Source organism: Coloeus monedula (assembly GCF_965178545.1).
Source record: "Coloeus monedula genome assembly, chromosome: 20".
Lineage (NCBI taxonomy): Eukaryota > Metazoa > Chordata > Aves > Passeriformes > Corvidae > Coloeus > Coloeus monedula.
Genome location: NC_138800.1, coordinates 6,814,893 through 6,839,660, shown reverse-complemented (window position 1 = coordinate 6,839,660; position 24,768 = coordinate 6,814,893). Strand labels below are relative to the sequence as shown.

The 24,768-nt window shown below is 61.2% G+C and overlaps 3 protein-coding genes across 3 annotated transcripts; 1 reads left to right on the top strand and 2 right to left on the bottom strand.

Annotated features, from left to right (window-relative positions):
* Positions 1–648: 648 nt before the first annotated feature.
* On the bottom strand, positions 649–5,991 carry TRAF4 (TNF receptor associated factor 4; the record flags this gene model as incomplete). The annotated part of the gene is made up of 7 exons (XM_082294657.1): positions 649–1,281; positions 1,631–1,786; positions 1,860–2,021; positions 2,350–2,511; positions 2,587–2,691; positions 3,002–3,053; positions 5,849–5,991. 7 exons carry the CDS (start codon positions 5,989–5,991, stop codon positions 649–651), a joined length of 1,413 nt encoding a protein of 470 aa, XP_082150783.1.
* A 4,823-nt stretch (positions 5,992–10,814) lies between these two features.
* NEK8 (NIMA related kinase 8) lies at positions 10,815–21,227 on the bottom strand (the record flags this gene model as incomplete). Its single annotated transcript, XM_082294518.1, has 14 exons — positions 10,815–11,552; positions 13,200–13,358; positions 13,465–13,623; positions 13,839–14,002; positions 14,202–14,352; positions 14,617–14,734; positions 15,905–15,981; positions 17,073–17,223; positions 17,435–17,650; positions 18,363–18,575; positions 18,728–18,859; positions 19,512–19,744; positions 20,708–20,913; positions 21,181–21,227. 14 exons carry the CDS (start codon positions 21,225–21,227, stop codon positions 11,524–11,526), a joined length of 2,055 nt encoding a protein of 684 aa, XP_082150644.1. The 3' UTR covers positions 10,815–11,523.
* A 1,600-nt stretch (positions 21,228–22,827) lies between these two features.
* Positions 22,828–24,583, top strand: TLCD1 (TLC domain containing 1). Its single transcript, XM_082294868.1, has 4 exons — positions 22,828–23,033; positions 23,155–23,237; positions 23,564–23,646; positions 24,083–24,583. Exons 1-4 carry the CDS (start codon positions 22,837–22,839, stop codon positions 24,476–24,478), a joined length of 759 nt encoding a protein of 252 aa, XP_082150994.1. The 5' UTR covers positions 22,828–22,836; the 3' UTR covers positions 24,479–24,583.
* The last annotated feature ends 185 nt before the right edge of the window (positions 24,584–24,768 follow it).

The window sequence follows — 24,768 nt, the reverse complement described above, 5'->3', positions numbered from 1 at the left end:
CGACCCCCCCGAGCCCGGCACATCCCCGCTGCTGCCGGTGATTACCGAATTAACCGGCGCCATCTGAGCCCGTCTGCTGCCGGGATGTGGGTCAGGGATTACCCCTCTCCGTGCACCCCAGCCCAGCCCCGGCTCCCCCTGTCCCCAGCACCCACGGCTGCACCCAGGAGCATCCCCCGGTCCTGCCATCCCGATTCCAGCAGGCAGAGGAAGGAGGTTCAGGCTGAGGAAGGAGGTGCAGGCGGCCGTAATAAATACAAGAAAAGTTTATTGAAAAGAAAAAGATGTGGGGAGGGGGCAGCAGCCCCAGCCCGGGGTAATAAATAACAACCTGGGGAGCACCAGTTTACAAAATATGGCTCTGGGCAGTGGGGTCCTGCAGGGTCCCCAGCGAGGCTGGCGGGGGCTGCTGGGCACCTCGGGGAGGGGCTTAGGGGGCCCAGCCCCCCGGCACCCCCGGGCACCTGAGAAGGGGCTGGGGCTGCCAGACAGTCCCGGCCCCAGGCCCCATCCCTGCCTATCCTGAGAGCCACCGCGGTGCCTCGGCAGCGTCCCCAAGCCGGGGGCACCGGCTGCGGGCAGGGGCTCAGCACCACCTGGGGCCACCCTGGGCGGGCGCCCCGGTCACATCCTGTCCCCCTCCGGGGCTCAGGCCAGGATCTTCTGGGGGATCTCCACCGAGGCTTTGATGAAGATGGCGTTATCTCGCACGTAGTTCCGTTTCCTGATGTCCTCGTGGGAGATGAACTTGGGATAGCCAAAGCCCAGGGTGCTCTCGTCCAGGGAGCTGCGCGAGGCTCCCGGCTTCTGGAAGTTTTTCCAGTTGGGGTCGGGGTGGAAGGTCTCGGTGATGTGCTGGGGCTTGGAGAGCGAGGGGTCGCTCTGGTCCAGCAAGGTGAAGGTGACGCGGTAGGAGAAGGGCCACTCCAGCAGGTTGTCGTACTCGCCGGGCAGCACGCGGATGTAGACGGAGAGGTGGCTGCTCTCCCCGCTGCCGTTGCCATTGAGGAAAGCCGACACCTGGAGCTTGTAGCCGTACTTGTGGGTGTAGAACGGGGGGCTGAAGAACTCGTAGTTGCTGCGGGCTTTGGCCTCCTGTAGCTTGCGGGCATAGTCGGCGATTTTCCAGATGAGGGTCCCGTCGCTGCTCACCGACAGCTCCTCCACGTCCCGGCGCAGCTCCAGGATCTCCTGCCGCTGCCGGCTCACCAGGGCACACACCATGCCCAGGTGGGCCTTGGTGCTTTCCTCTAGGTGCCGGCCCATGGCCAGCTTGGGGCACTGCGGGGACAGAGGGACCGTCAGCAGGAGGGTGCCAGGAACAGTGTGGGGACACAGGACAGGAGAGGAGGTGCCGTGGGGATATCATGGAGATGTCATTGGAGCATGGGGGTATTGGAGCAGGATGGCACAGGGATGTCATGGGGACACAGAGACACCTGATTGGGGTCGCAGGGGGACATGTGGGTGGCAAACACAGGGGTGAAGAGCCACATGGATGGGACTGAGCACAAGGGATGGGACAGATGTCAGGGCAGGAGTGGTGTGGGGATGTTGTGGGGCTCAGGGTAGGGATGGCACCCCATGTCCAAGGATGTCAGGGCAGGGTGGTCACAGGGACAACACTCACCCGGTGCTTGCAGCCAGCCTCCTTGAAGGGGCACAGCAGCATGGCAGTGTTGCAGCTCTCCTTGAGGTGGGTGGGCACGTCCTCCCGGGCGATGTTGGGTGTCCCACACTGGTTGGGGCACGGCACGGGGTACCGGGGACACTGGTACTGGTGGTTCTAGGGAGGAAGAGAGGCTGTCAGCCAGGGCTGGGAGCCAGCAAGGTGAGGGTCCCCATGGGCTCCATCTCACCTGGATGGTGTCGAAGACAAACTCCTTGGCGCAGTAGGTGCAGGGCTGGGTGCGCTTGGGGCACTCGGCCAGGGCGTGCTGGGACAGCAGGCGCCGCATCATGCGGGCCCCACACTTGTTCTCGCAGTACACACTCTCCTGGGGACACGTGCCCTGGTGGCCCTGGGGACCATGACAGCATCATCACCCTCTGGCTGCCCTCAGCAGCCAGCCCTGACAGGGATGGGGACACACAGTGCCCCCACAGCCAGAGGGCACAACGACCAGGAGCCCACATGACCACGTCACCCCCCAAGGCTGTCCTCCCCATAATGAGTCTCCCACAGTGTCCCCATCCAGGCTCTGTCCCCACACCCAGCCCGTGTCCCCTGCAGCCCACTGGGGAAGCCCACACACCCCGGCTACACCCCCACAATACCCCCAGCACAGCCATGCCCACCATGGCACCCTGGCCAGCTGTGTCCCCCACAGTGTCACCCCCACTGCCCACCTCGAAGGCCTCCCCAGTGAAGTCGTTGGCACAGAACTCGCACTTGACCCTGCGCTTGGGGCAGCCGTGCTGGACGTGCTCGGGGAGGTCACGGCGGCTCAGTTTGGCGCTGCAGCGGTTGGGGCAGGGGATCACGTTGAAGCCACAGGTACCGAGATGGGCCTGGGGGGGCACAGGGATGGTGATGGGAAAGCCACGGGGTAGAACTCTGCCCCCCCTCCTCCTCCCAGGCCCTACCTGGAGGTGCTTGATGAGCCCGCTCCAGCGGCAGCCCTCCTCGCTGTGGATGCAGCGGATGGCCAGGCTCAGCACCTGCGCCTCCAGCTCGGGGTCGGGGTAGATCTGCAGGGGCAGCAGTGGGGTATCAGCATCCTGCACCGGGCTGTGGGGGCACACAGCCCCCAGCACAGCCTGGCTGGCAGCCGTGGGCACGCTGCCCGGGGCCGGATCCCACCCTGGGCACGCCAACAAGCTCCCTTTGTCGGGAGCGGGTTTCCGCTCCCCGGCCCCGCGGCACAAAGGGCTCTTGCTTCCGCCTGGGCGCCCGTGCCAGGCTGGCGCAGCTGTGCCAGGCGCTGTGAGGAGCCTGGGGACGGCCCCTTGGAGGGGATGTCCCCTTGGAGCAGGGTACCCATCTGTGTGCCAGGCTCACCTTGGCGTAGTCCAGAGGCAGCTGGTCCTCCGGGCACTTGAAGACGCCTTCGCTGCAAGACACAGAGGGCTTGGGATCACTTGGGGCTGGCGAGCGGCACGACACCAGTGACACAGCCACGATGTCCCACCGGGTCCCCACCATCCCACCCCAGGACATTGGCGCTGTCCCTGCACTGCTGAGCGCTCGCCCCGTGCCAAATCCAGCCGCCACCCTGGGGGAGCCACGGCTCTAATCCTGCTCCATCTGTCTGAGCTGGGAAATGCCCCAGCCAGACACCCCCCCCCCCAGGCAGCCCCCCACCCCCCCAGCCGGGCACGACGGCTCCGGTCCCCAGGGGCCTGGGCCAGCCGCTGAGAGCGTGGCACCATCTGGAGCCCCGGCAGCCCCTGGTCCTGTCCCCTGGGATTAAGGAGGGTGCCTGCGGCTGGCCAGGAGGGGGCCGGCAGGGGCTGGCAGGGGCCGGGCGTCCACAGCCCCAGGTGCCGGGGCCCAGGGGAGGTGGGGGAGGGCAACAGCTGTGCTCCAGATGTGCAGCCCTGATGAGTGGCCCTGGGGCTCCTGCTCCACAGGAAATGGCCCCAGCAGCCACTAAGGTGAGTCAGGACAGGAGACAGGCAGCCACCCTGGAGGGGTCCCCATCCTGCTGGGCCTCCAGGATGGGGTGGTCCTTCCAAGAGCTGTTCCTGAGGTGGAAGGGCCCTGCTCAGCCCTGACCTGCAGAGGAGCAGCATGAAGTGGAGACAGGGACACAGCCAAAGAGGCAGCCCGGCCTGTGATAAGGCTGGCCAGGAGTCACCGTCACCTCTGGTCCCCACACCGCTGTGCCCAGGGGCAGGTGAGGATGTCCACACGCCATCCCCGATGGACACTGGGGTGGGAGACCACAGGTGCTGCCTACAGGGCCATGCAGCAGGGACACACAGGGACCCTGTGGCTCCGGTGTCTTTGCAGTTGCACTGGACAAGCCTGTCCTGCCTGCACAGCCCCTATGCCCATCTAATCACTGCAGGCCCTTGGCAGGCACTGGTGTGGCCTCAACCAGAGCTGCCAAGCGGATGTGAGACGCCGGGATGGAGCCAGTAGTGCTGCCTGGCACACGCTGGCCTGGGCTGCCCGGCCGTGGCACGGTCATGTCCCCTGTGGCCACCATCCCCGTGCTGGGGGTGCAAGTGAGCCCCAGGAACCACAGGCCTGTGGGGTGTGGGGTGTGATGCACATGGGGCACGGCTGCAAACAGCTCTGCCACGTGCCCACTCTGTTTGTTGCAGGTGGTTTTGTGGGAGTCATCAGAGATAAGGAGCTCGCAGAAAGGGCCGGGCACCCGGCCCTTCCCGGGGAGCCCATGGCACTGCCTCGTGGCTGGCATTGCCTCGTGGCTGGGATCATGCTAGTGCCTTTCCAGGGCTGCCAGCTGTGCCTGAACCCCGTGCACGGTGTTGGGGTGCTGGGGCTGGTGGGGAAGTGGGACGATGACCCGAAGCCAGCGCCTAATCCCGGACAAAGCCTCCCCATTCCTCACGCTTGGCCGGGCAGGGAATGTGCTGAGGCAGCACCCGGGGGGACCGTCCTTGCCTCTGACCTTCACGGCGTGTTGGGGCACAGAGAGGTGATGGGGCGGGGAACCCCCGCATCCCCCGGCATCCCCCGGCACCCCCTTCCCAGCACCGCGGTGGGGCTGGATGGCTCAGCCCATGGGATCCCCAAACTGATCCGAGGCAAAAGGGGTGTGCTCAGTGGGGGGACCCCCGAGTCCATTCCCCCCGGCGGAGCGGAGGTGCCGGCGGGAAGGGTGCGGGGAGGCGGGGGGGGGGACAGATGCGCTCTGACACGTGCCCCGGGGAACGCCCGGTTTCACAGAAACCGGCCCCGGTGACGGTGGTACACGGGAGCCGTCCCCGGGCGAAGGTCGCACCGGCGGGGAAAGGCCCAGGGTGACGCTTGTCACCGCGTGGGGAGAGCACGGGCACCCCCCCGCCGTGCCCCGCGGGACCCCCGGCACCGCGCCGAGTGCGGCAGCCGGGAACCGGGAAAGCACCGGCCCCACACGTGCCCCCGGGTTACCGGTACCGGGGGGCCCAAGCCGCAGGGGTGGGAAGAGGCCCCCGCTCCTCGCTCCCGACCAGAGCACACGGCCGGGTCGCGCTCACCCGTGGGCGCGAGGGCACCGGGGTGGCCGTACACCCCTCCCCAAAAACACCCCCGGCCACTTCCTCCGGCGGGGCAGGGGCAGGAAGGGGTTAAACTCGAATCTCGAAACTCGCCACTCCGGGCTTCACCCGGCCCTCCTCTTCCTCCTCCTCCTCCTCCTCCTCACCGAAAGGGGCCACGGGCCGCTGCACCCGCGGGGCGGCTGTCACGGGCTGGGCGCGCCCCGCACCCCCTCCCTGCCCCGGGGCACCACCGAGCACCCCGCACCTTTCCCCGGCCTGAGGCATCCCCGGGCGCTCCGCGCCTTTCCCGGGGCACTCCGCGTCTTATCCCGGGGCATTCCGCAGCCGTTCCTCGGCCCGGAGCACCCCCGGGCACCCCGCATCTTTCCCCAGGGCATCCGCACCCCCAGGCACCCCGCGCCCCTCCCCGGGATATCCCGCATTCCCTCCCGGGCCCGGCGCATCCGCACTCCCGTGCACCCCGCACTCCGACACCGGCCCAGGGCACCCCGCACCCCTCTCCGGGGCACCCCGGGACACCGCAGCCCCGGGGCCGGCGGTGGATGGGGGGGGTGGCGGGGAGCGGAACCCCGGATCGGGCGGCGCGGGGGTGCGTGACCGGGGTACCCCAGGGGGAAGGGGTGCGCGGAGTAACGTCAGCTCGGGTCGCCCGTGAGCTGATGCGGGGTCTCACCTGAGGAACTCCTGCAGGCAGGTGTCGCAGAAGCGGTGGCCGCAGGTGGAGACGCGGACGGGCTCCCGCATGGGCTTCCCGCAGAGCGGGCACAACACCCGCCGCCGCGGCCGCTCCAGCAGCTTGTAGTCGTAGCCCGGCATCCCGCCGCCGCCCCGCGCCCGCCGCCGCCGCCGCCGCCGCCCCGCGCCCGCTCGGCTCCGCGCTCCTCGTCCGGCTCCGCCCGGGGGCCGGACGGGGCGGTGGGACCGGCCTGAGCCCGCCCCGCGACGGGGGGACGGCATCGCCATCGCCACCGCCCCCCGCCCGGACCCCGCCTCCCCGCCCCGCCGCAGCCGCACGGCGCGGGTGGAGCGGTCCCGGCGCCCCGGGGGCTCGGGGAGCATCACACCGGGGACAGCCCCCTCCGAGGGGTTTGGGGGAGCACCCCACCGGGCACAGCCCTCTGGGGGTGTTTGGTACCCACCGCACTGGAAACAATCATCTCAAGCGCCTGTGACCCTCTGCACAGGGAACAGCCACCCCAGGAGTTTGGGGAGCATCGACATCACATCACCCACGGCCCCCCCACCCACTGCAGCATCCCCTGGCCCAGGGCTGGGCTCTGAGGGCACACACCGTACTGTCCTCGCTGACCCTACATGCCCTCCTTGACTCAGAGGTGTCCCAGGGGCGCCGCACGCCTGCAGGCAGCCCGGGGCCACAGTTGAGCTTCTGAGCGAGGCTGGAGGTGGGATACAGCTCCCAGACCTGCTCCTACCAACAGCAACTCGTGTCCCAGCCATCACCCACAGCAGGACATGGAGGGGCTGCCCTGAGCCCCCCACGCCACAGGCACGGGGGGGACACACGCTCTTGTGGCTTTGTCTTGCTGGGAGCTCACGCCCCAGGCTACAGCCAACAGCCTCCTTCCAGCCACGGTTTGCAACTGAGCAAGAGCCCGGAGGAGGGAGAATAAAAGCAAATCTGTCTGGCTCCAGCCCCCTCGTCACTCTTTCAGAAATCAGAGCAGCATATGGGAGTATTTGCCCCTTTCCCCAGAGATGGAGCCGAGCAGATGACAGGCTGTGAGCATGTGTTAGTCCCACCAACGCTCACTCCAGCCAGCTTCCCATTAAGGGTGGCAGTTGCTCCAGACCCAAATGTTAGCAGTTTTCAATTAGCAAATGGCAGAGGAGCGGGATTCCTGGGGGACACGCTGAGCAAGTCGAGCTCTATCACTTGTCACTCAATGAGCTCACGTTACCCTTCTCCCCGAGAGGCTCTGCTTAAAATAAAACCCTGCAGCAGAACGGGGGGAGGCAGCCTGCTCGCTGCCAGAGCCGCCACGGAGGGGATGGGTGGCTCATTTCTGGGGTTACTCTGAGAGATGTGTTAGGAAAATCCACAAACGCCAGAGGTTTATGTCCAAAAAGGAGACAGAGGAGTCCTTCAACTTTATTCGAATACAGGGAGAAAGGCCACTGGAGCATACGCCTGCGGGGTTTTCTCTCTCTCGGGGTTTCGGAGGGCACAGCCTGCCTTTTATCCCAGCTCCCGGCCGCACGTTGCCCTCTTCCTTTCCCCATCGGCTGAGGTACCAGGAAGGTACAGCCTTCCCGAACCGCCTACCCCATATCCCCCCTTGAACCTACTGTTTTACCCCAAAGTTCAGAAGTTCAGCCTTGCGCAGACCCTCGCCTGTTTCCGGAGCCAAGCTGTCTGGGTCCGGTAAAGAACCTGCTGCCCGAAGTCAGTAGGGGCATTAAGACCCATTTCAAAGACGTTAACACCCATCAAACTGTTTGTAAAGACATTAGCACACATCTTTCCCCTCAGACGGCAGGTCGTTCTGACCTGCACTGCGGCTCCCAAATATGAGGGAACCTTGTACTGGGGTGCACTGGGCATGAGCTGCCAGCAGCAGGGGATTTTCTAAGAGAACGTGAGTCGCTGCTCGGATGATGGAGAGCGCTGAGCTAAAGTTTAACCAGCTCCCAGTGATACTGGAAACCCGACAGGTAAAAACAAGCGACAGTGGGCAACTGTACAGGGAGCAGTGGGGAGCCAAAGGCACCTTGAGCCGGGGATGAGGCGCTCCTCGACTGGGTTTGCTCAGGGCTGTGACCCCCCCCAGTGCAGAATCTACCAGCAGCCCCATGGTCCAGCTGGTTCTGCCACTCTGTGCCAGCACAGCCCACAGCCAGGCTGTCTCCAACAAGAGGTAGGCACTACCCAGACACTGTCCCTGACATGCTGTGACCTGGCCCCGGCTAAAAACTGTCCCCGGACACCACTATGGGACAAGGTTCAGGCCAAAAGGACAGGTCCTTGGTACCCTGGGGGGTGATGGGACTCCAAAGACAGCACACATCAGTCCTGTAAATACAGGCAGCCTGTGACTCCGATGACAGCCACGAAACAGCCGACTTTTATCATTATTTACTGCTTCTCTTTGATGTTTTTAAAATTATTCTTCCCTAACCTCACTGAAGAGCATCTCTGCTAATTAGCCAAGAGCTGACAAAGCCATCAGAAGGTGCTGGCTGTGCCGGCAGGGCGGCTGGGAGGTGTCAGACCCTGCAAACAAAGATCCCTCCTTTTCCCCTCTCCCTAAGCAAAGCCCTCCCCGCACTCAACATCACAGCCAGGCATTTGTCTCACACAAAGGCGACACTCAGGGCAATTCCCTTTGTGGAGGTGATATGTTCCCTGTCCCCCATGATGGGTCACTTCTTGAACCCATCTGGGCTCGGAGAGGCTTCTTCTCCTCTTCCCCAGCCTCTCCCTGCTGCTCCATCCCTCCGCCTTGTATTTAACTTAAACTGGAGGGACAGAAAACCGACGCTCCGGCTTCTAAAGAAGTTAAGGTGGAGCCTTTCGCCCCGGGGAAAGGAGTGGGGAGAGTCCTCTCCCGGCTTCTGGGGCCTCGTGCCCAGGGAGGGCAGGGGTAAGGGATCGAGGCAGACGGACAGAGGGACAGCAGCCGCCCCTCCTGCCGAAAGCCTCGTGGGAATGAGGATACGACCTCGGCAAAGGTGCCGGAATCAAGTCAGCTCCGGGATCAGCAGGCGGTTTGGGCTGTTTCTTGCTACAGCAATGGCCCCAAGTCAGCAGGATCTTATTTGGAACAGGGACAGCCTTTCCCTGGGTGACAATGGCCAGAGGCGACTCGCACCAGGATGCACAAGCGGGGACCAGGCAGCCTCATCCCACATCACCTCCCCTTCCCACTCCCCTCCGGCCCTGCCTTTCCTTAGCAGGAAGAGCCGCGGGGACACTGATCCACCACCAGCTCCACAGAACACAGGAACAAAACAAGGATAAAGGGAGAAGCCCTGAGACCTGCAGATTTCACCGGGAGCTTCTGCAGGGAAACAAAGCAGCAGACGTGAGGAATGCAAGTGGCCTATTTGCCCGGGCTGCTCTCTGCCTCAGGCAGCGCGGACATGCCTCGGCTTGTCGTTCCAGGAGCTTTTGTTGCTCGGGGCTGGGGGCCTCTTTGTTTCCTTTACCCTTTCGCCAGGCTTGGTCACAGCCCGGTATTAAATTATTCAAATGATCTCGCTGGGCTTCACAGCTGAACTCCTGTGCGGAGAGCCCAGGCTGCAAAATCCCGAGGGCTCCAGCCCTCGCCGGAGCCCCCGGCCCAGGACAAAGCACACTGGTCCACACTGGTTTCCCCAGTCTGGAGCAAAGGATCCCAATATTCAAGCTGGTGACACCTCCAGCCCCGGCACAGCAGTGCAAAGGTGTCATAAAGCCATAAAACCATGCACCTAACACCAGCACACTGATAAGAACGGTGGGGCGAGGTCTGCACCCCTGGATCTGCCAGCCCAGCTGGAGCAGGAAGAGCTTGGCTCCTGACGCAGTGGCATTTTGGTGCCACCGCTGACAAGACAAAGGGTGTCAGACCTCTGTCCTGCCTGCTGCTGTCCCAGCCAGCCCTCAGCCCTGGTAAGGCTGCAGGAGGAACACCAGCCCCTTCCTATGGGATGTGTATAAATGTGGTGTGGGGCGAGGGGAGCCCTGAGAGCTCTGCACAACAGAGGCAAGAGAAATCTGATGCTGGAAGGAGCTGGAGCTGCTGCCAGCTCCACACAGGGAGGAGAGACAGCGGCCCAGAGGGGCTTTGAGGCAATTGAACCCAGCCCTGCAATCACCCTGGTGCCCAGGCTGGTCTGGGAGGGGAAAGCACCTTCCCCAACACCGGGCTGAGCCGTCCCCTTAACCTGCAGCGCAGGAAAGTGCCAAAGGACTGGCAGAACCTTTGAATTCCAGTCGGCTTCCTGGGATAGCAGGGTGTAATCACTTGAAAAGGCAGCTCCACAAGAAACAAAAAAGGCAGGGAAAAACCCATGCACCCACCCTGCCAGGAGCCAAACAGGGAGGCTGTGTCTGCAGCCAGGGCTGCACACGCCTCTCCCGGCCGGACGGGACCTGCTCCCTTCCCCAGCCGGAGCCTGGGAGGAGAGGGAAGAAAGGGCAGGAGACCTGCAGAAATTCATTACCTTCCACATGACAGAGGGATCAGCTGGCTTTTACCAGAGCCCGTCGAGGTTTCCCTCATTGAAAACAGGAAAGAATCACAAAAATAATTAGAGAGATTTCATCTCAGCCAGCTTATGAAAGCACCGACTTTATACACAACAGATTGGCAACAGCACAAAGATGGATGTGAAAGGCAAGAGCATTTGCAATGTCAGACAGATCAGAGACAGAAGCTCATCAAAAAATGGCCCAGGGCACATGTAAGTTAAAAAAAGAAAAGAAGAGGAAAAAAAATAAAGGAAAGGAAACGACCCTTCTGGAGACAAAAAACGTGACTCCTGTCCGTAACACATGGATGTGCCCCTCCTGCCTTAAAGATCCCTGGTGAAAACTCATCAGCTCCCTGGAAAAATCTGGGTTAAAAAACTTCAAGTACTGACAATCCCTGGCTGTGTTTTGCTGCCTTCCCCAGCTCAGCTGGGAGCCAGTGAGCCGGTCAGCAGCAGGACTGAGGAGCCTGAGGACAAACGTCAGCTGGAAGATCCTCCAGCGAGCTCCTGGGGCCAGGGGATGCTGTAATTGGAAAGCTCCAGGCGGCATTTCGGGAGAGCTGTGCAGCACAGGGAGGCTGCTCGTGCAGAGCTTGGCCAGCCGTGCAGGCAGGACCCTCCAAAGTGTGCTCAATAAATGGGTGAAACGTTTTAGAGGGGGGATGGGAAAGGACAGACTTCTCTAATTAGCACAGAGGTTTGCATTTAGTCACCCAGCACAGCGCCTGGGGCCCTGACTCCAGACGCTGCTGTGCAAAGGCTGACAGCTCTCTCAGACACGGAGCTGTCAGCCTGGGCTTCGTAACCAGAAACAGTTTCCACAGAGGAAAACAACCTCTGTGCTCCTCACCCTTCCACACAGGCACTTCCAGCAGGGAGAGGAAGAGCCACGGTGTGACCCCCTGAAGGCACACAGGAGCTCTGGGGATGTCCACCCCATGGCATGTCCAGGGCAGCGACTCTCAGGCACTGGAGGTTCACAGTGACAATTCAATAAGTGAGACCAGCTCTGGTTCCTTGGGAACCATCGTTAGGAACTCTCTATTTGCAGACTGCTGCCTTCAGAGCGCAGCTGAGGAGCTCTGGAGCCTGGAGTGTGTCTGAGCCAGGCCACCATGGGCAGCAGGAAAAGCAAGATGTGGCTGCTCTCACTCACTGGGAAGGTGATTCCTCCACAGCAGCTGAAACACAAAGGGTAAAGACCAAGATTTAGCTGGAAGCCCCACTTTGATGAAGCTACAAGAAGCGTTCTGCCCCACACAGGCCTGATATCCAACAGATGGGCACCACAATCCCTGTCCCCTTCCCTACAGGAAGCCATTGCAAGACCTCAGTAGTGGTTACTGAGTGTTAGGCCTCAGTGTTAGGCAACGCCCAGCACACAGAGCCCAGACAGGACGAAATGCAGTCTCTTGAGGCTTGTGCTCTCCTCCTCCTCCTCTCCAGCCTGGCTTCTCCCAGTTATTCTGTGTTTGCAGTGGGATTGAGAGGAGGGTGCAGCAGCAGCTCATGATAACCTGGGCAGCAGCCCAAGCCAGTCAAAAGCAGAGCTGGCCCCACAGGAGGAGCAGAACGGCCACCCCAAAGGTGGAGCACAGCTCGCCTGTGCCAGCACCCTCCCAGGCCAGATAACAGCCAGAGCTGACAGCAGCAATGACATCACATGTGTCACTGGATCTCCTGTTTTTGCTGGAGAAATTTCCAGGCAGATTGAGCTGTGTGAAAGCCCAAAGTCAGATCTCAGCTCTTTACAGAGCTCTTGATGCTTTTTTGCACACTGGTTGCTGAGGGATGCTGGGGCAGGCGAGGCTGCTGCCCTCACACCGCTGAGTTTGCACTCCCAGTACTGGGACAGGACAACGTTTCGGGCAGTTGGACTGCAGTGGGGCTACACACTCAGTCCCTGCTCTTACAGTGCTGCAGGTGGGAGCCCATAAACCAGCTGCCACAGAGTGCAGGGCAACTCCAGCAGCGGAAGGGGAGAGCAGCCTGCAGTCTTCCTGTAGAGACAAAACCCTTTTACTCCCATGACAAATGCCCTACTTGTTCCCGAGCCTGGGGACTTGGCCATTCCCATCCCCTTCACGTGGCAACACACATCACGTGAGAGCTGGGCACTCACAGGGGAGGAACGGGAGCCAGGGCCGATTCCGCTGTGCCGGGGCCATCAGCCGGGCCTCCTCCCCTCTGGGCTGTAATTAGCCTCCTTGAAGTGGGCTGAGACTGGAATCCCTCAGCCCAGGCTGAGGCCATAATCAGCCCAGCAGAGGAGGAAGAAAGGCCCCTGCAGCAGTCTGGGCCAGGCTCCCGTTGTACATCCAGGCAACGGAAGGGCAGGTCACGCCATGGGCACGTTTTAACTGCGCTGCGATGCTGCCTTTGGCCCGAGCAGAGAGGAACCGCAAAACCATCGCTATCTTTTCCAAACCACAATGGAAAGGCAGCAGCCAAAATGACGCCTCAAATCTCAGCTTCTATTTCAGCAGCATCAATTAGAGAACTGCTCTTTTTGGATACTCTGTGGGCCGCTGGCACGCCAGCTCCCCGCCGGCCGCAGCTTGGCCAGCCTACCTGTCTGGGAGTGCATGAGACAGCCTCTGCCATCCCTTTGCTCCCCTGGCCCAGTGGGAGAGGCAGTGTCACAGAGCTGAAGAGCAGAAGGGGAATTATTTTGGGCTTGAAGTTATTTCCATTCATCTACAGCTCGAGAAGGACTGGAATAACACAGAGCTTACGTGCCAGGGTTACTCGGCACAGCTCCGGTCACAAGGCATTGTGTCTGGCTGGGCCCTCATGGCAGGAATCACAGGGACAAAGCCTTTACTCACGCTTTACTGCCAGCAGTGTGTTCCCGTGGCAGCAGGCTACGGAGGTCACCAGGTATGGATGTGTCTCCTCCAGCTGCACCAGCCTCGGCACTCCCGTTTCCTCGTCCTTCCTGCCCAGGCGTCCCCGGGCTCCTTTCCCCCATGTGCACACCTCGCCGTCTGTAGAGGGATGTAAACACCTCGCTGCACACCTGCCTTGACCACAGCAGAGCCAGAGGCCAGCCAGGGCTTGCTGCAGCTCAGGACATGGTGGCTTCAGCCTCACCTGCTCCGATGGCCACAGTGAAGGCATCCCCACAAGCCACCACGGTGACCTTCATCGTCTCCAGCCCCACAACCAGGTGGGGCACGCGGCTGTTGCGGGAGGAGTTGGTGCCCAGCTGCCCATGCTGGTTGCTCCCAAAGGTGTAACAGTGGCCAGAGGCTGACAGCAGAGAGGAGAGACACAACTGGGTGTCACTTGGGACACACTGAAACCCCTGAAGCTCTTTGCTGTCTCAACACTGAGCATCCTGCTCCACAGAGCTTCAACATTGTGAGCAGGGTGTCTCTTGAGAGACTGCCCACGGGAAACAGGCAGAAGGAAGACAGGGAGAATGCAGGTGTCCCCCCTCTCAGAATTTGGGCACACAGCCTCACCTGTGACAGCAGCTGAATGTGCTGTGCCAATGTCAGCACACACAATGGGCTCTTGGTTCAAGGGGGCTGACTGGGCACACACAAACACAGTGGCCTCCTCCACCTGGTCCTCTGGGGAGGGCTCCTCTGCTGAGCTGATCCGATCTAGGCCCAGCTTGTTACACCTGAACAGAGAAAATCTCAGGCTGAACGCAGCCTGGCACAGACACCCCAGAGACACATCCTGCCCTGGAATAACCACACCATCAGCAGCATGATGCTGAGGGGTAGGATCACACAGGGATGTTTTCTGGAGCTCCTTGGTCACAACACGGACAGGCCCAGGAGGGTAAAATGTAGAGCATAGACCCTCACCCCTCTTACCTGTTGCTCCCACAAGCAAGGATCTGGTTCTTCACTGTGAGGACCATGGAGGAATCAATGCCACAGATGACCTTCTGAGCCTCGTGCTCTGGAGGGACTGTGACCTGCTGGGGGCAGTTGTGGCACTCCAGGGTGCCCAGCCCAAGGCGACCTGGCAGGAGGAACAGAGCAGGCAACAGCTGATGGCAACACACACCCTGAGCACAGCACTGACACAGCTGCTGCAAAAGCCCAGCCTGGGATCCCAGAAAGCAGCAAAACCCAAAGCATGGGGGCCCTGGTATGCAGCAAAACAGCTGCAGCTCTTCCACACCCACCCACCCTGGCACATCTGGAGGGGACTGAGGGCAAGCAGGGCCAGCAAAGGGAGTGGGAACAGGCACAAGCCCTGTTCTGCAAAACAGACATCTCTTACCATTATCCCCCCTGCCCCAGGCAAACACTTCCCGTTCGTTGGAGACCGCCAGGACGTGAGACGCTCCACAGGCCACCTGCACCATCTCGTAGCCCAGCAGAGCCTCCACAATCTTGGGCTGGCAGGGGAAGAGCAGCAGCCGTCAGCCGAGACCTCCCAGCCTGCCCGGCTGCTCCCATTCCTCCCACCCGGCCCCCCCAGACTCAACACAGTGCTGGCAGCATCCCAGTTTTCATCCAACACAAACAACAGAGAAATGTCTTTTTTTTTTTTTTTTTTTGTTCCAAACAGTCTTCAAAGGGATAAGAGACTACGTGCACGCAGCACAGAAGATAATGCAAACATCTCTGGGGCGGAAGAAAGCAGCCAGCACAAGAGTTTGGAGAGGGAAGAGGTTCAGCAAGGGTTGGGATTCGCCCCCCTGCCCATGTGGGGAGTGCCAGGGGCTGTGAACGCCTGCTCCGAGCAGGCAGGGGCTTGGTGCAGGATGCGTTGGCTCAAAGGCTCTCAAAGGCTCTCCTGCAGAGGAGCTGTGAGTTAACAGCTCAGATTCGTTAGGGTGTGGAGGGACCAGGATCTCCACATTTCACCCAGCCCCTGCTGTGACCTGCTGTTAGATCTGACACCTCGCCTCATACTCATTATCCTCCTCAAGTGAAAAGCACCGTTTGCTGGGATCTGGCTGCTGCTTCCAACTGGTCTCCCCTCCCCAGCCATAAGCAGGGAGCAGCTCAGCTCTGGGAGGAGCAGGAACAAATGGGCCAGCTGACCACAGTGACAAATGGCACCAGTCCCCGGGCTCGGCTGGAAGCCATTGGCTGCTGCCACATCCGAGGGCAGGCGAGGAAGAAGCTGGAAGGGAGCAATGAGCCCTCAAACCCAGTGTTCTGAGCCAATCGGAAACACACAGCTCTTCTTTAAATACTGGCTCTTTTGAAAAATAACTTTTCTCAGTGAACCCTGGCAGCTGCAGGCCAAGAGTGAAGCAGGCAGGTGTGTGATTGGAGGCAGGCTCCAAGCTGGGAGCCTGCCAACAGCAACCACAAGGCATCTCTTGACTTCCCCCACGCTCAAAGGGATCATTGTGTAGGGGGGGATAGAAAGAGAGAGGCAGGTTGGGTCTTTTAAAACCCGCAGTGACAGGGAAAGGAGGGGGAGGGGGTCAGATGCCAGAGCATGCCTGGGATGCACATCCCTGGAGCTGGGATGAGCCTGCTCACGTGAGGCAGAATCCACGATCTATCCTTTACCCTGGAGGAGCAGCACGCCCAGCACCCTTTCCACCAACCTGGCTCACATCCGTGAAGTTTCCGTGCCCCAAGCAGCCATTGCTGCCGCTGCCGAAGGTCATGATGATCCCCCTGTCTGCAGGAGCAGAAAGAAGCCTTGTCAGTGGCACACGTGAGGCCCTGCACGGCACACGTGAGGCCCCACGAGGCGACACAGCCGAGGGGTGGCCGTGGCTCCCAGGACATTGGACCCACTCTGACTCAGAATGAGCTGCAGGAGTCACAAGTCTTGAGTGAGCTTCCAAGGAGCTGCAGGAGCTTCCAGGGAGCAGCAGCCTCACCATGCTGCAAGGGCTCAGTGAACAAACAGCAGTGATAAGAGTGCGGAGATAACACTGCTGCAGCTGTGTACGCAGGAGCTGCAAACCCCACGGTCTGTCAAGGTGTTAAAGTCACAGAGGCACTCCCTGAGCAGCTGCCCAGCAGAGGGGTGGCAGGAAACATCATGGGAGGTAGGATAAACACATGCCCATGGAGTTTGTCCACTGCATATCTGTCGTTTGCTGCCCTGACCCCGGCAGAAGAGCAAACAGAGCTCCCACAGGACCACTGGGAGGGCTTTGCTCCTCAAACATGGCCTTGGACTGGTGTGCGTGCTCCCCTTCCACCCAGAACACTTCCTGGACTGCTCTGAGGGGGGTTCAAACCCTGCTATTCTGGAGTTTGAGCACAACCAGTCTTGCAGCAGCTCACGCTGACTCCTCACTGTGACACCAGTCACTGCTGGTCACTGCGTGTGTCCGTGTCACGCTCACAGAGTATGTGACAGAGATGTTCCTCACACTGCACTCCCCACTGTCAGTTCTGGTTCCAGGTAACACCAGTGCAACCAGGACAACAAGCACAGGAAATTTCACAGAATCATAGAATAATTTATGGAAAAAAGTAATGGAAAAAGACCTTTAAGATCCTCTAAAGTCCAACTGTTTGTGGCCTTCCCCATACCAGGCAGTTTGGGACCAAGTTGACCAGTGTGGCATCACAGGAGGACCATGTCTGCCATTTCTGACCTCCACCTGATGCTACATGAGAGGCCAAGAGGCCCCTGTGTCACCCCAGCCCAGAGCATCTCTCTGGTTCCTCTCTGAGCAGGCTCCCCCGGCAGTCCCACTGGGTTTTAGGGGGTTCTGGGACTCGGGCAGGTGAAGGCAGGAGGCAGCAGCTCACCTGTGAGGCAGGCTGTGAAAAGATCACCGCAGGACACGTGTTTGATGGTCACTCCAGACTGGCCCTCCAAAAAGCGGGACACAAACTGAGGCTGGAGCTGCTCGGTGGCTCCTGGGAGAGAAGGGCCCCCAGCAGCACCCATGGGAGGAGCCTGATGGAGAGAAGCCATGGAAGAGCTGGCTTGGAGAACACTGATGAACCCCTTCCCACAGGTTTATCAGCATTACCCACACCCTGGCTGGGACTGCAGTCCTGGAGGAGGCAATGCCAGGGTCTGTGAGTGAGCAGAAATTCCTCTTTCACAGAAATCACACATCCGAGGCCTCCACGGCCACTGCCTGCCCCAGGTTCCCTGCACTCACCTCCCACAGGATGAGCCTCCCGGATTTGGTGACCCCAGCCTTCTGTGTCCTGCCAGCAGAGACCTGCACCACCTCGGTGTTCAGCATGGGCAGGCGGAGAGGGGTGGTGATCCCACTGCCCCACGTGTAGATGGATGACAGTGGAGGTGGGATTCCTGTCCTGGCTGAACCACATCGGACACCTGTGGGGCACACAGAAATCATTAGTGTGGATTCCTGACTCTCCTCCCACAGGAAAAGCGATGGTACCAGCCAGTCCAGGTGCCAGCACAGCTGCCAGAGCCAGACCAGTGCTGGTCCAAGGGGCTGCAGGACTCCTCCAGGGCTCAAGGAAGGTGACATCTCTTAAGTTCCTCTCTCCAGAACCTTGAGTGCCTCTCTGACTTGTGTCACTCAAAGGAAAGGGTCCTTCCAAATGGAGCTGAGTTGAACACACCATGCCAGAACTCACCCCTTGGCCTGGCACTGCTCGCCCGTCCCCCTGTCCGGCTGTGGGTCACTGCTGGCACCGGAGCCAAGGGTTTTTCAGGCCTGCCAAACCAAAATCCAGCCTTTAATGTCCTGCAGAGCTCTGGATCACAGAATGTCTGGGCAGAGCTACAGCAGAAACCATGGCTGAATTACCCACAGCACTGCTCGGTGCTTTGAACAACCTGAGAGAGGGGAGTTGGCACCAGTTCACTTTCCCCTGTGCTCACAACTCTCTGTTTGCTGTCACTGTGATGACAAGCCCACACCTGCTGTGGCACCTGCCTGGCTCTGAGCCCCTGGGCCAGGCTCAGCTAGCAGCAGCTGCACATTGGGCAGCACAGCAGAGCTGCGTTGGGAAAATGCTCTTTTTGGAGCTCAGAACAGAGGCAGTGAGCTGGTCAGACATGCTGTGGGCTGTGGCAGCCCGTCCCAAGGGACACTGAGGTGGCAGTGTCACTTGCCTCCTCATTTTGACGCTGCCCACGTCTGTGTAGAGGTTCAGGAGGGGCCGAATGCAGATGGCCTGGGCCATGATCTCATTCAGCTGGGGCCGCTTGGAAGGATCCAGGTTGAGCATGCTGAGGATAAGCTGGCGCAGGTCGGGGCTGTATCGATCCGATATTGGGGCAAATGTCCCACTCATGATCTTCAACACTAAGGCAGGAAGGTTCTGGAGAGAAAACAAGAGACAAACAGTGCTTGGGCAGTCAGGGGCGAGGCCAAGGAGGAAGGAGCTCTCAGCACTGCCCTCTGCCTTCACACTTCCCGGCTCTACACACTTCTACAGCTCCCTGTGCTACGTGTAAACCATAACCCTCTTACCGCAGCTTCAAAAGCCCTCTTGAGGCTGGCGAGCTCGTAGAGCACACAGCCCAGGGCCCAGATGTCACTCTTCTGGTTGTAAGGCTTCCCTTCACAGAGCTCTGGGGAGATGTAGCACGGTGTTCCCACCACCTACAAGAGACAAAAATTCACCACAGTGCAGTGAAACTGGGGCAGAGAGGTGGAAAGAGGAAGGCTTGGTGCAGAGCTGGCTGGAACACCACCACCTAAAGCTCCACAGAGCTGGGCTTTTGTTCCCTTGGCATCAACAGCTGCCTGACAATCTCAGTGAAAAACATGAGGATTTGCCTTTCCAGTGACACATCCAGTAATTGCCTCTAATTTTGCTTCTATCCACTTAAGAGAATCAGAGCCCAGAGCACTGAGCATGATACAAACGTCTGGTCAGATTAGCCCAGGTGGGGAAAGACGCTCAAATGTCAAGCAGAGAAAGGATATTAAGGCAGGATGGGAGCGCACAGGCAGGAATTTATTTGCCAAGGATGTGTCAGACGAGTCTGCAAACACCACCCCCAGCAGGAGCCACCCTGTCTGCCCTCACCAGTGGGCCCAGACACCCCATCCTCTCCCAGCTTCGGGCAGGTCTTTCTTACCTTTCTGCAGCCCACAGAGCCACAGCAAACTCGGGCATGAAGATAGCAGCCCGTATAAACTCCAAGGAACAAAGCAGCATTGCCTAAAGCCACTTCCAAGAGACTATTGTGAGCCAAATCCAGAGTTTCCAGCCTGCTGCCATGGGATAAGAAGCTCCCCTGCCACTCACCGTGTAGGCTTTGCTCTTGCTGCTCAAGATTTTGGAGATGCCAAAGTCTCCGATCTTGACGATCATGCGATGCTTGTCCAGGAGGATGTTCTGGGTCTTCAGGTCACGGTGCAGGATCTGCTTGGTGTGCACGTGGTGCAGGGCCAGGAGGATCTGCACGAAGAAGTGCAGGATGGTGTCCTCATCCAGCAAGGAATTGCAGCGCTTGTGGATGAACTCTGCCAGAGTGCCCCCTGCAAGGAACAACAAAGGGCTGTGGGCATGGGGGGCTGCACAGGACAGCACAAAGCTGGCCTAAAACTGGGGGGATTTTGCCATTTTGGCATCCTAACAAGCCAAGCATGTGGGAAAAACACATCCTGGTGGCACACACGGCACATCCTCCAATGCTCCTGAACAATGGCAGCACAGCTGGTGGGAGGAAGAAACAGCCAGAGAGAAGTTACTGTTGACATATTATCAAAAGCAGCAGGAAAAGAAACACTAAAATTACAGCTCTTGGAACAGGACATAAACCTCGAAGGCAGAACAAGCTCAGCCTGTTCTGCAGAGGAGAATTCCTGCAGTCCAAGAGGCCACGTGGCACAGAGAGGCCCCTGTCAGGAAGGGGAGGTCCAGATTCAGGGCTCACGAACAGCTTTTAGCAAACCCTCATGCAAATGTGGATTTCATCTGAAACTCCACAAGAAATCTTGTTAGAAATGTGGGGCCAACAGAGTTGAAATGTGCCTGAAACCTGAGCCAAGATGGTAACATGCTGATCAGGGACAGAGGGGTTTGAAATCTCCTTGTTTTGGATATGATTAGCAGGTGTAAGGCATATAATCATGGAATGGCTGGGGCTGGAAGAGACCTTGAGAGGTCACTGCTCAAGCAGGGCCACTGTGATTGTCCAGTTCCAGGACCTCTCTTCTGGGTATCTCCAAGGATGGTGACTCCACCACCTCTCTGGTAAACCTGCACCAATGCTTGGTCACTTGGCTCATGGTCAACTTAGTGTCCACCAGGAACCCCAGATACTTTTCTACAAAAATATCTGCTCAAGAGAGACATGCTTGGACTCCTGGCGGGCCAAAGCACAGGATCTTCACAAGGAACACAACGTGAGGCCACAGCAGCTTGACCCAAAGAGAGCCAAGTGCTTGGCATCCCCTGGACCTGCAGAGGAGCCAGCACTGGGGGACAGCAGGGCCCACCTGGGGCGTATTCCATGGCGATCATGAGCGCCTTGTCCTCCAGGAAGTTCTCGTAGTACTCGATGACGTTGGGGTGGCTGAGCAGCTTGAGGACCTGGCACTCGTTCTGTGCTGCCAGCCGCTCATCCTTGCTCATCTGCTCCACCGGGATCTGCTTCAGGATCACCAGCTTCTGGTCAGCCTTGCGCAGACACAGATGCACGATGCTGCGGGGACAGGGACGGGGCCTCAGCGCGGGGACGGGGCACACAACGCAGGGCCTGGCCACCACCCTGGGGTGACACAGATCGCCTGCAATCCCCGCGCCCCGGAGTGTCACACGCTCCGTGCCGTGTCCCCCCGGGTGCCACACCCCGGCCGACCCCCGCATGGCCACAAGCCCTTCGCTGCCAAAGGGACGCGGCTTAAAGGCCTCCCGCTCCGAGGTAAAAGGGCTGGAGACCTCCCCATCGCCCATCGCCGGCGCCCCTCACCCGAAGGCCCCTCTCCCCACCACCCGGATCCGCTCGTATTTCTCCATCCCTGGGCCCGGCTCCTGTCGTTTCCATGGAGACACTTCCGCGCTGCTACGGCGTCCGCGGGCAGACAAACCGCGCCGTGCGTGTAAGGCCGAGGGGGCTCCGTGTTTCGGCCGGGAGCGGGGGGAAACGCCACCCCCCGCTTGGGTGGGCACCCCAGTGCCACCGGGAGCCAGACCCTCTTGGGCAGCACACAGGGAGGGAGGTTTGGGGTGCGCTGGGCTGCCCGCCCCGACTGGGGGATGCCAGCAGGACCCCCCGCACCCCCAGAGAGCGGCGGCGTCCCCAGCTGCCTCCAGCCCCGAGTCTGGAGGGGCACCCCATGGCGGGGGGCTGCGCTGCTGCACAAGGGGCACGAGTCCCCTCCGTGTCCCCCCCCCCCCAACCTGCTTTAGACCCCCAGGACCATCAGCACTCCCGGGGCCAGCCGTGATAGCTGCTGTAGCACAGAAGGAGGTCCTGCCCTGCACCCAGGAGTGGCAGCCACTGTGCTGGAGTGGGGACAGTGACAGTGGTGGCACTGCCACGTGGCCCTGCTGCCATCTAGCGACAGCCAGCCCGGCTCACCGGGGAGGGGAGTCAGCCCCCCTCGAGCCAGCCAGCGCCCTGCACCGTGAGGCAGCGATGGGGCAGGACCCCCCTACCCAGGAACCAGCACGCCGCCGCGTTTCGGTGCCCACAGAGCCGGCCTCACTCTACTGCCACGCTGGAATTAGGGGGCACCTTTGCGTGCCCCAGCCCACCCCGCCCTGGTTCCTCCCCTTGTCTTCAGGTGAGCGTTTGTGGCTGCTCCCACTACTTTTCCAAACACGACGCTTTCCCCCACACCACGCGCTGCAACCACTGGCGACAGCCACACCGTGCCAGGGACACACACACGGCGTAGAACAGATGTGCTGGGCCCACGCCAGCTGCGCGTCACTGTGGCAGATGTGCAGGGCCCAGCACAGATGGGCAACGTCTGCCACTCATACGCTGCACCCACCTTCCCGCGCTGCCCAGTACAACATCCGACACCCACGCGTGCGGTGTCGCGCACACACGTGCAATTCCACGCCCGTTCAGCAAACAAGCCCACAGCCCGCACACCTGCGAACCCCGCACGGGTGCGGCCCCGGGCAGCGGCACCGGCACACCCCGGGCAGCGGCAGCGGCACAGCCCGGGCAGCGGCACAGCCCGGGCAGCGGCACCGGCACAGCCCGGGCACCGGCACAGCCCGGGCACCGGCACCGGCACACCCCGGGCACCGGCACACCCCGGGCACCGGCACACCCCGGGCACCGGCACAGCCCGGGCAGCGCCCCCGCCGCGCTCCGCACACGTGCGCGCCCCGCCCCGCGCCTACGAGCGCTCACACACGGGCGGGGGGCGTGGCCAGCGCGCCGCTCATCAATGAACGGCGCGGCCACGCCCCTCACGGCCGCCCAACCCCGCGCAGGCGCGCGCGGGGAGGCGTGGCCAGCGCGGGGGAGTGTCCAATGGGAAGGCGTGGCTCCGCAAGCGCGCGCGCGGGGGCGTGGCCAGCGCTGAGGTGGGGTCGGCGGGGAGGGGGCGCGGCCCCGGGGCCCCGCCCGCCCCCGCCGCGGCCGCGCGCCGCCGGACTGGGCGCGATGGGCCCGGGCTGGCGGGCGGCCTCGGCGGCGCTGGTGGGCGGCAGCGTGGCGATCTTCGGGGCTCTACGCCGGTTGGCTCTGGCTCTGCCCCAGCCCGCCGCCGTGCGAAGCCGTCCCGGCCGCGTCTGGCGCTGGCGGAACCTCCTAGTCTCTTTCGCACACTCCGTGCTGGCCGGGCTATGGGCCCTCCTCAGGTACCGGGCAGCGCGGCGGGCGCACGCTGCGAACTGGGCACCCTGGGGAGGGGGCAGGGGGTCCTCGTGTTCCCCGTTCCGGAGCCTAGGCTGACCCCTCTCCTTCTCTCCTCACCCCCAGCCTCTGGCACTCTCCGGAGCTGCTCTCCGACATCCAGGACGGCTACAGCGTCTCAGGGCACCTGCTAGTCTGCTTTTCCTCAGGTAAGGAGCCAAGCAGGGCAATGGCCGCAGCCACCCCGCCGGGCTCTGCTCACTCCCTGCTCAGCCTCGCCCGGTATGCTGGCTCGGGATGAGCCCCCGGCTCAAGGGCTGGGCAGCTCCATGCCTCCTGCCTTAATCACTAGCGTGGAGCCCACAGGCTGCCAACCCCCAGGGAATAGCCGTCTCTCCATACCCAGACGGGGTGGAGGTGTTTCTGACACCTAGAAAGCAGTCATACCACCTTCCTCCTCCTCGCTGCTCCTCCTTTCCACAATGGGTCACAGTGCACAAGCCAGACCCTCTAAACGCTCTCCTTCATCCCACAGGCTACTTCATCCATGACACCCTTGACATCATCTTCAACCATCAGTCCCGCTCCTCTTGGGAGTATCTGGTGCACCATGCCATGGTGAGTATGGCCAGCACGGGGGGCTACCACACACCTCGGGGCTCAGCCCACCCAGGTTTCATGGGCTATGGCAGGGCAAGCTGGAGCCCTTCCCTCTGCCTCGCCCTGGCTGCCAGGTAGGCTCTTCATCAACAAGGCAAGGGCGCCTGGCAGGGCAGGACGCCTGCCAGCATCGGCTCCCAGCGCCTGGAGCCAGCCAGGCTGCCGAGCTGGGAGGGCGAAGAGCTGGAGGCTCGTCCCAGTGCAGGGAGGTGTAACTGGTCCTGGGGGATCTGGCTTTCCAGACTGGTTTTCTCTCTAAGCTCAGGTGCCTGGCTGGGATCTCTGGGTGGGGGGAACAGCACGGTCTGCTCTTGCTGAGGGGTGGGGAAGGACTCGCTTTCCCCAGGGCAAGGCGAGCTGACCCTGCTCTGTGTTGTGTGTGTGTGTGTCCCAGGCCATCTCTGCCTTCGTCTCACTCATCGTCACAGGCCGCTTCTTGGTGGCAGCGGTGCTGCTGCTGCTGGTGGAGGTGAGCAACATCTTCCTCACGGTGCGCATGCTGCTGAAGATGAGCAACGTGCCTTCCCCGGCGCTCTACGAGGCCAACAAGTACATCAACCTGGTGATGTACTTCGCCTTCCGCCTGGCACCCCAGGCTTACCTCACCTGGTACTTCCTCCGCTACGTGGAGGTGCAGGGCCAGGGTGCCTTCCTCACCGCCAACCTCCTGCTGCTCGACGCCATGATCCTCATGTACTTCTCCCGCCTCCTCCGCTCCGATTTTTTCCCCTCCCTGCGCAAGGGCTCTGCGGGGAGAGATGTAGACGGTGAGAAGTTTCTGATAGACTGAGACGTGCGCGCCGAGAGGGACCCAGGCTCCGGCTCCTGGAAGTTTTGGGCTCTCCGAAGCTGCTCTGATGTGCCTTAGGGCTCGCTCCCTGGCCCCAGGCCCTGCCTTCACCCGCTCTGCTGCTTAAAAGCGCTTCCCTGCTGGACCAGCCTGACAGCTTCACTGAGCTGCAGGGATGCTGCCAAAGCCAGAGGCACGGCCGATGGAGAAGCAGCCCAAGCCAGCTTCCCTGCAGGCAGCTGGAGGGCCAGGGGCGGCTGCGCTTCGCAGTTGATGGCCTGGGAGGGTTG

What these genes read in the sequence shown, in the direction of transcription:
- TLCD1 (XM_082294868.1), top strand. Translation starts at nt 22,837, where the DNA reads ATGGGCCCGGGCTGGCGGGCGGCCTCGGCGGCGCTGGTGGGCGGCAGC. An exon ending in GGGCTATGGGCCCTCCTCAG is followed by an intron (nt 23,034 to 23,154) that starts GTACCGGGCAGC and finishes CCTCACCCCCAG; the next exon opens with CCTCTGGCACTCTCCGGAGC. An exon ending in ATCTGGTGCACCATGCCATG is followed by an intron (nt 23,647 to 24,082) that starts GTGAGTATGGCC and finishes TGTGTGTCCCAG; the next exon opens with GCCATCTCTGCCTTCGTCTC.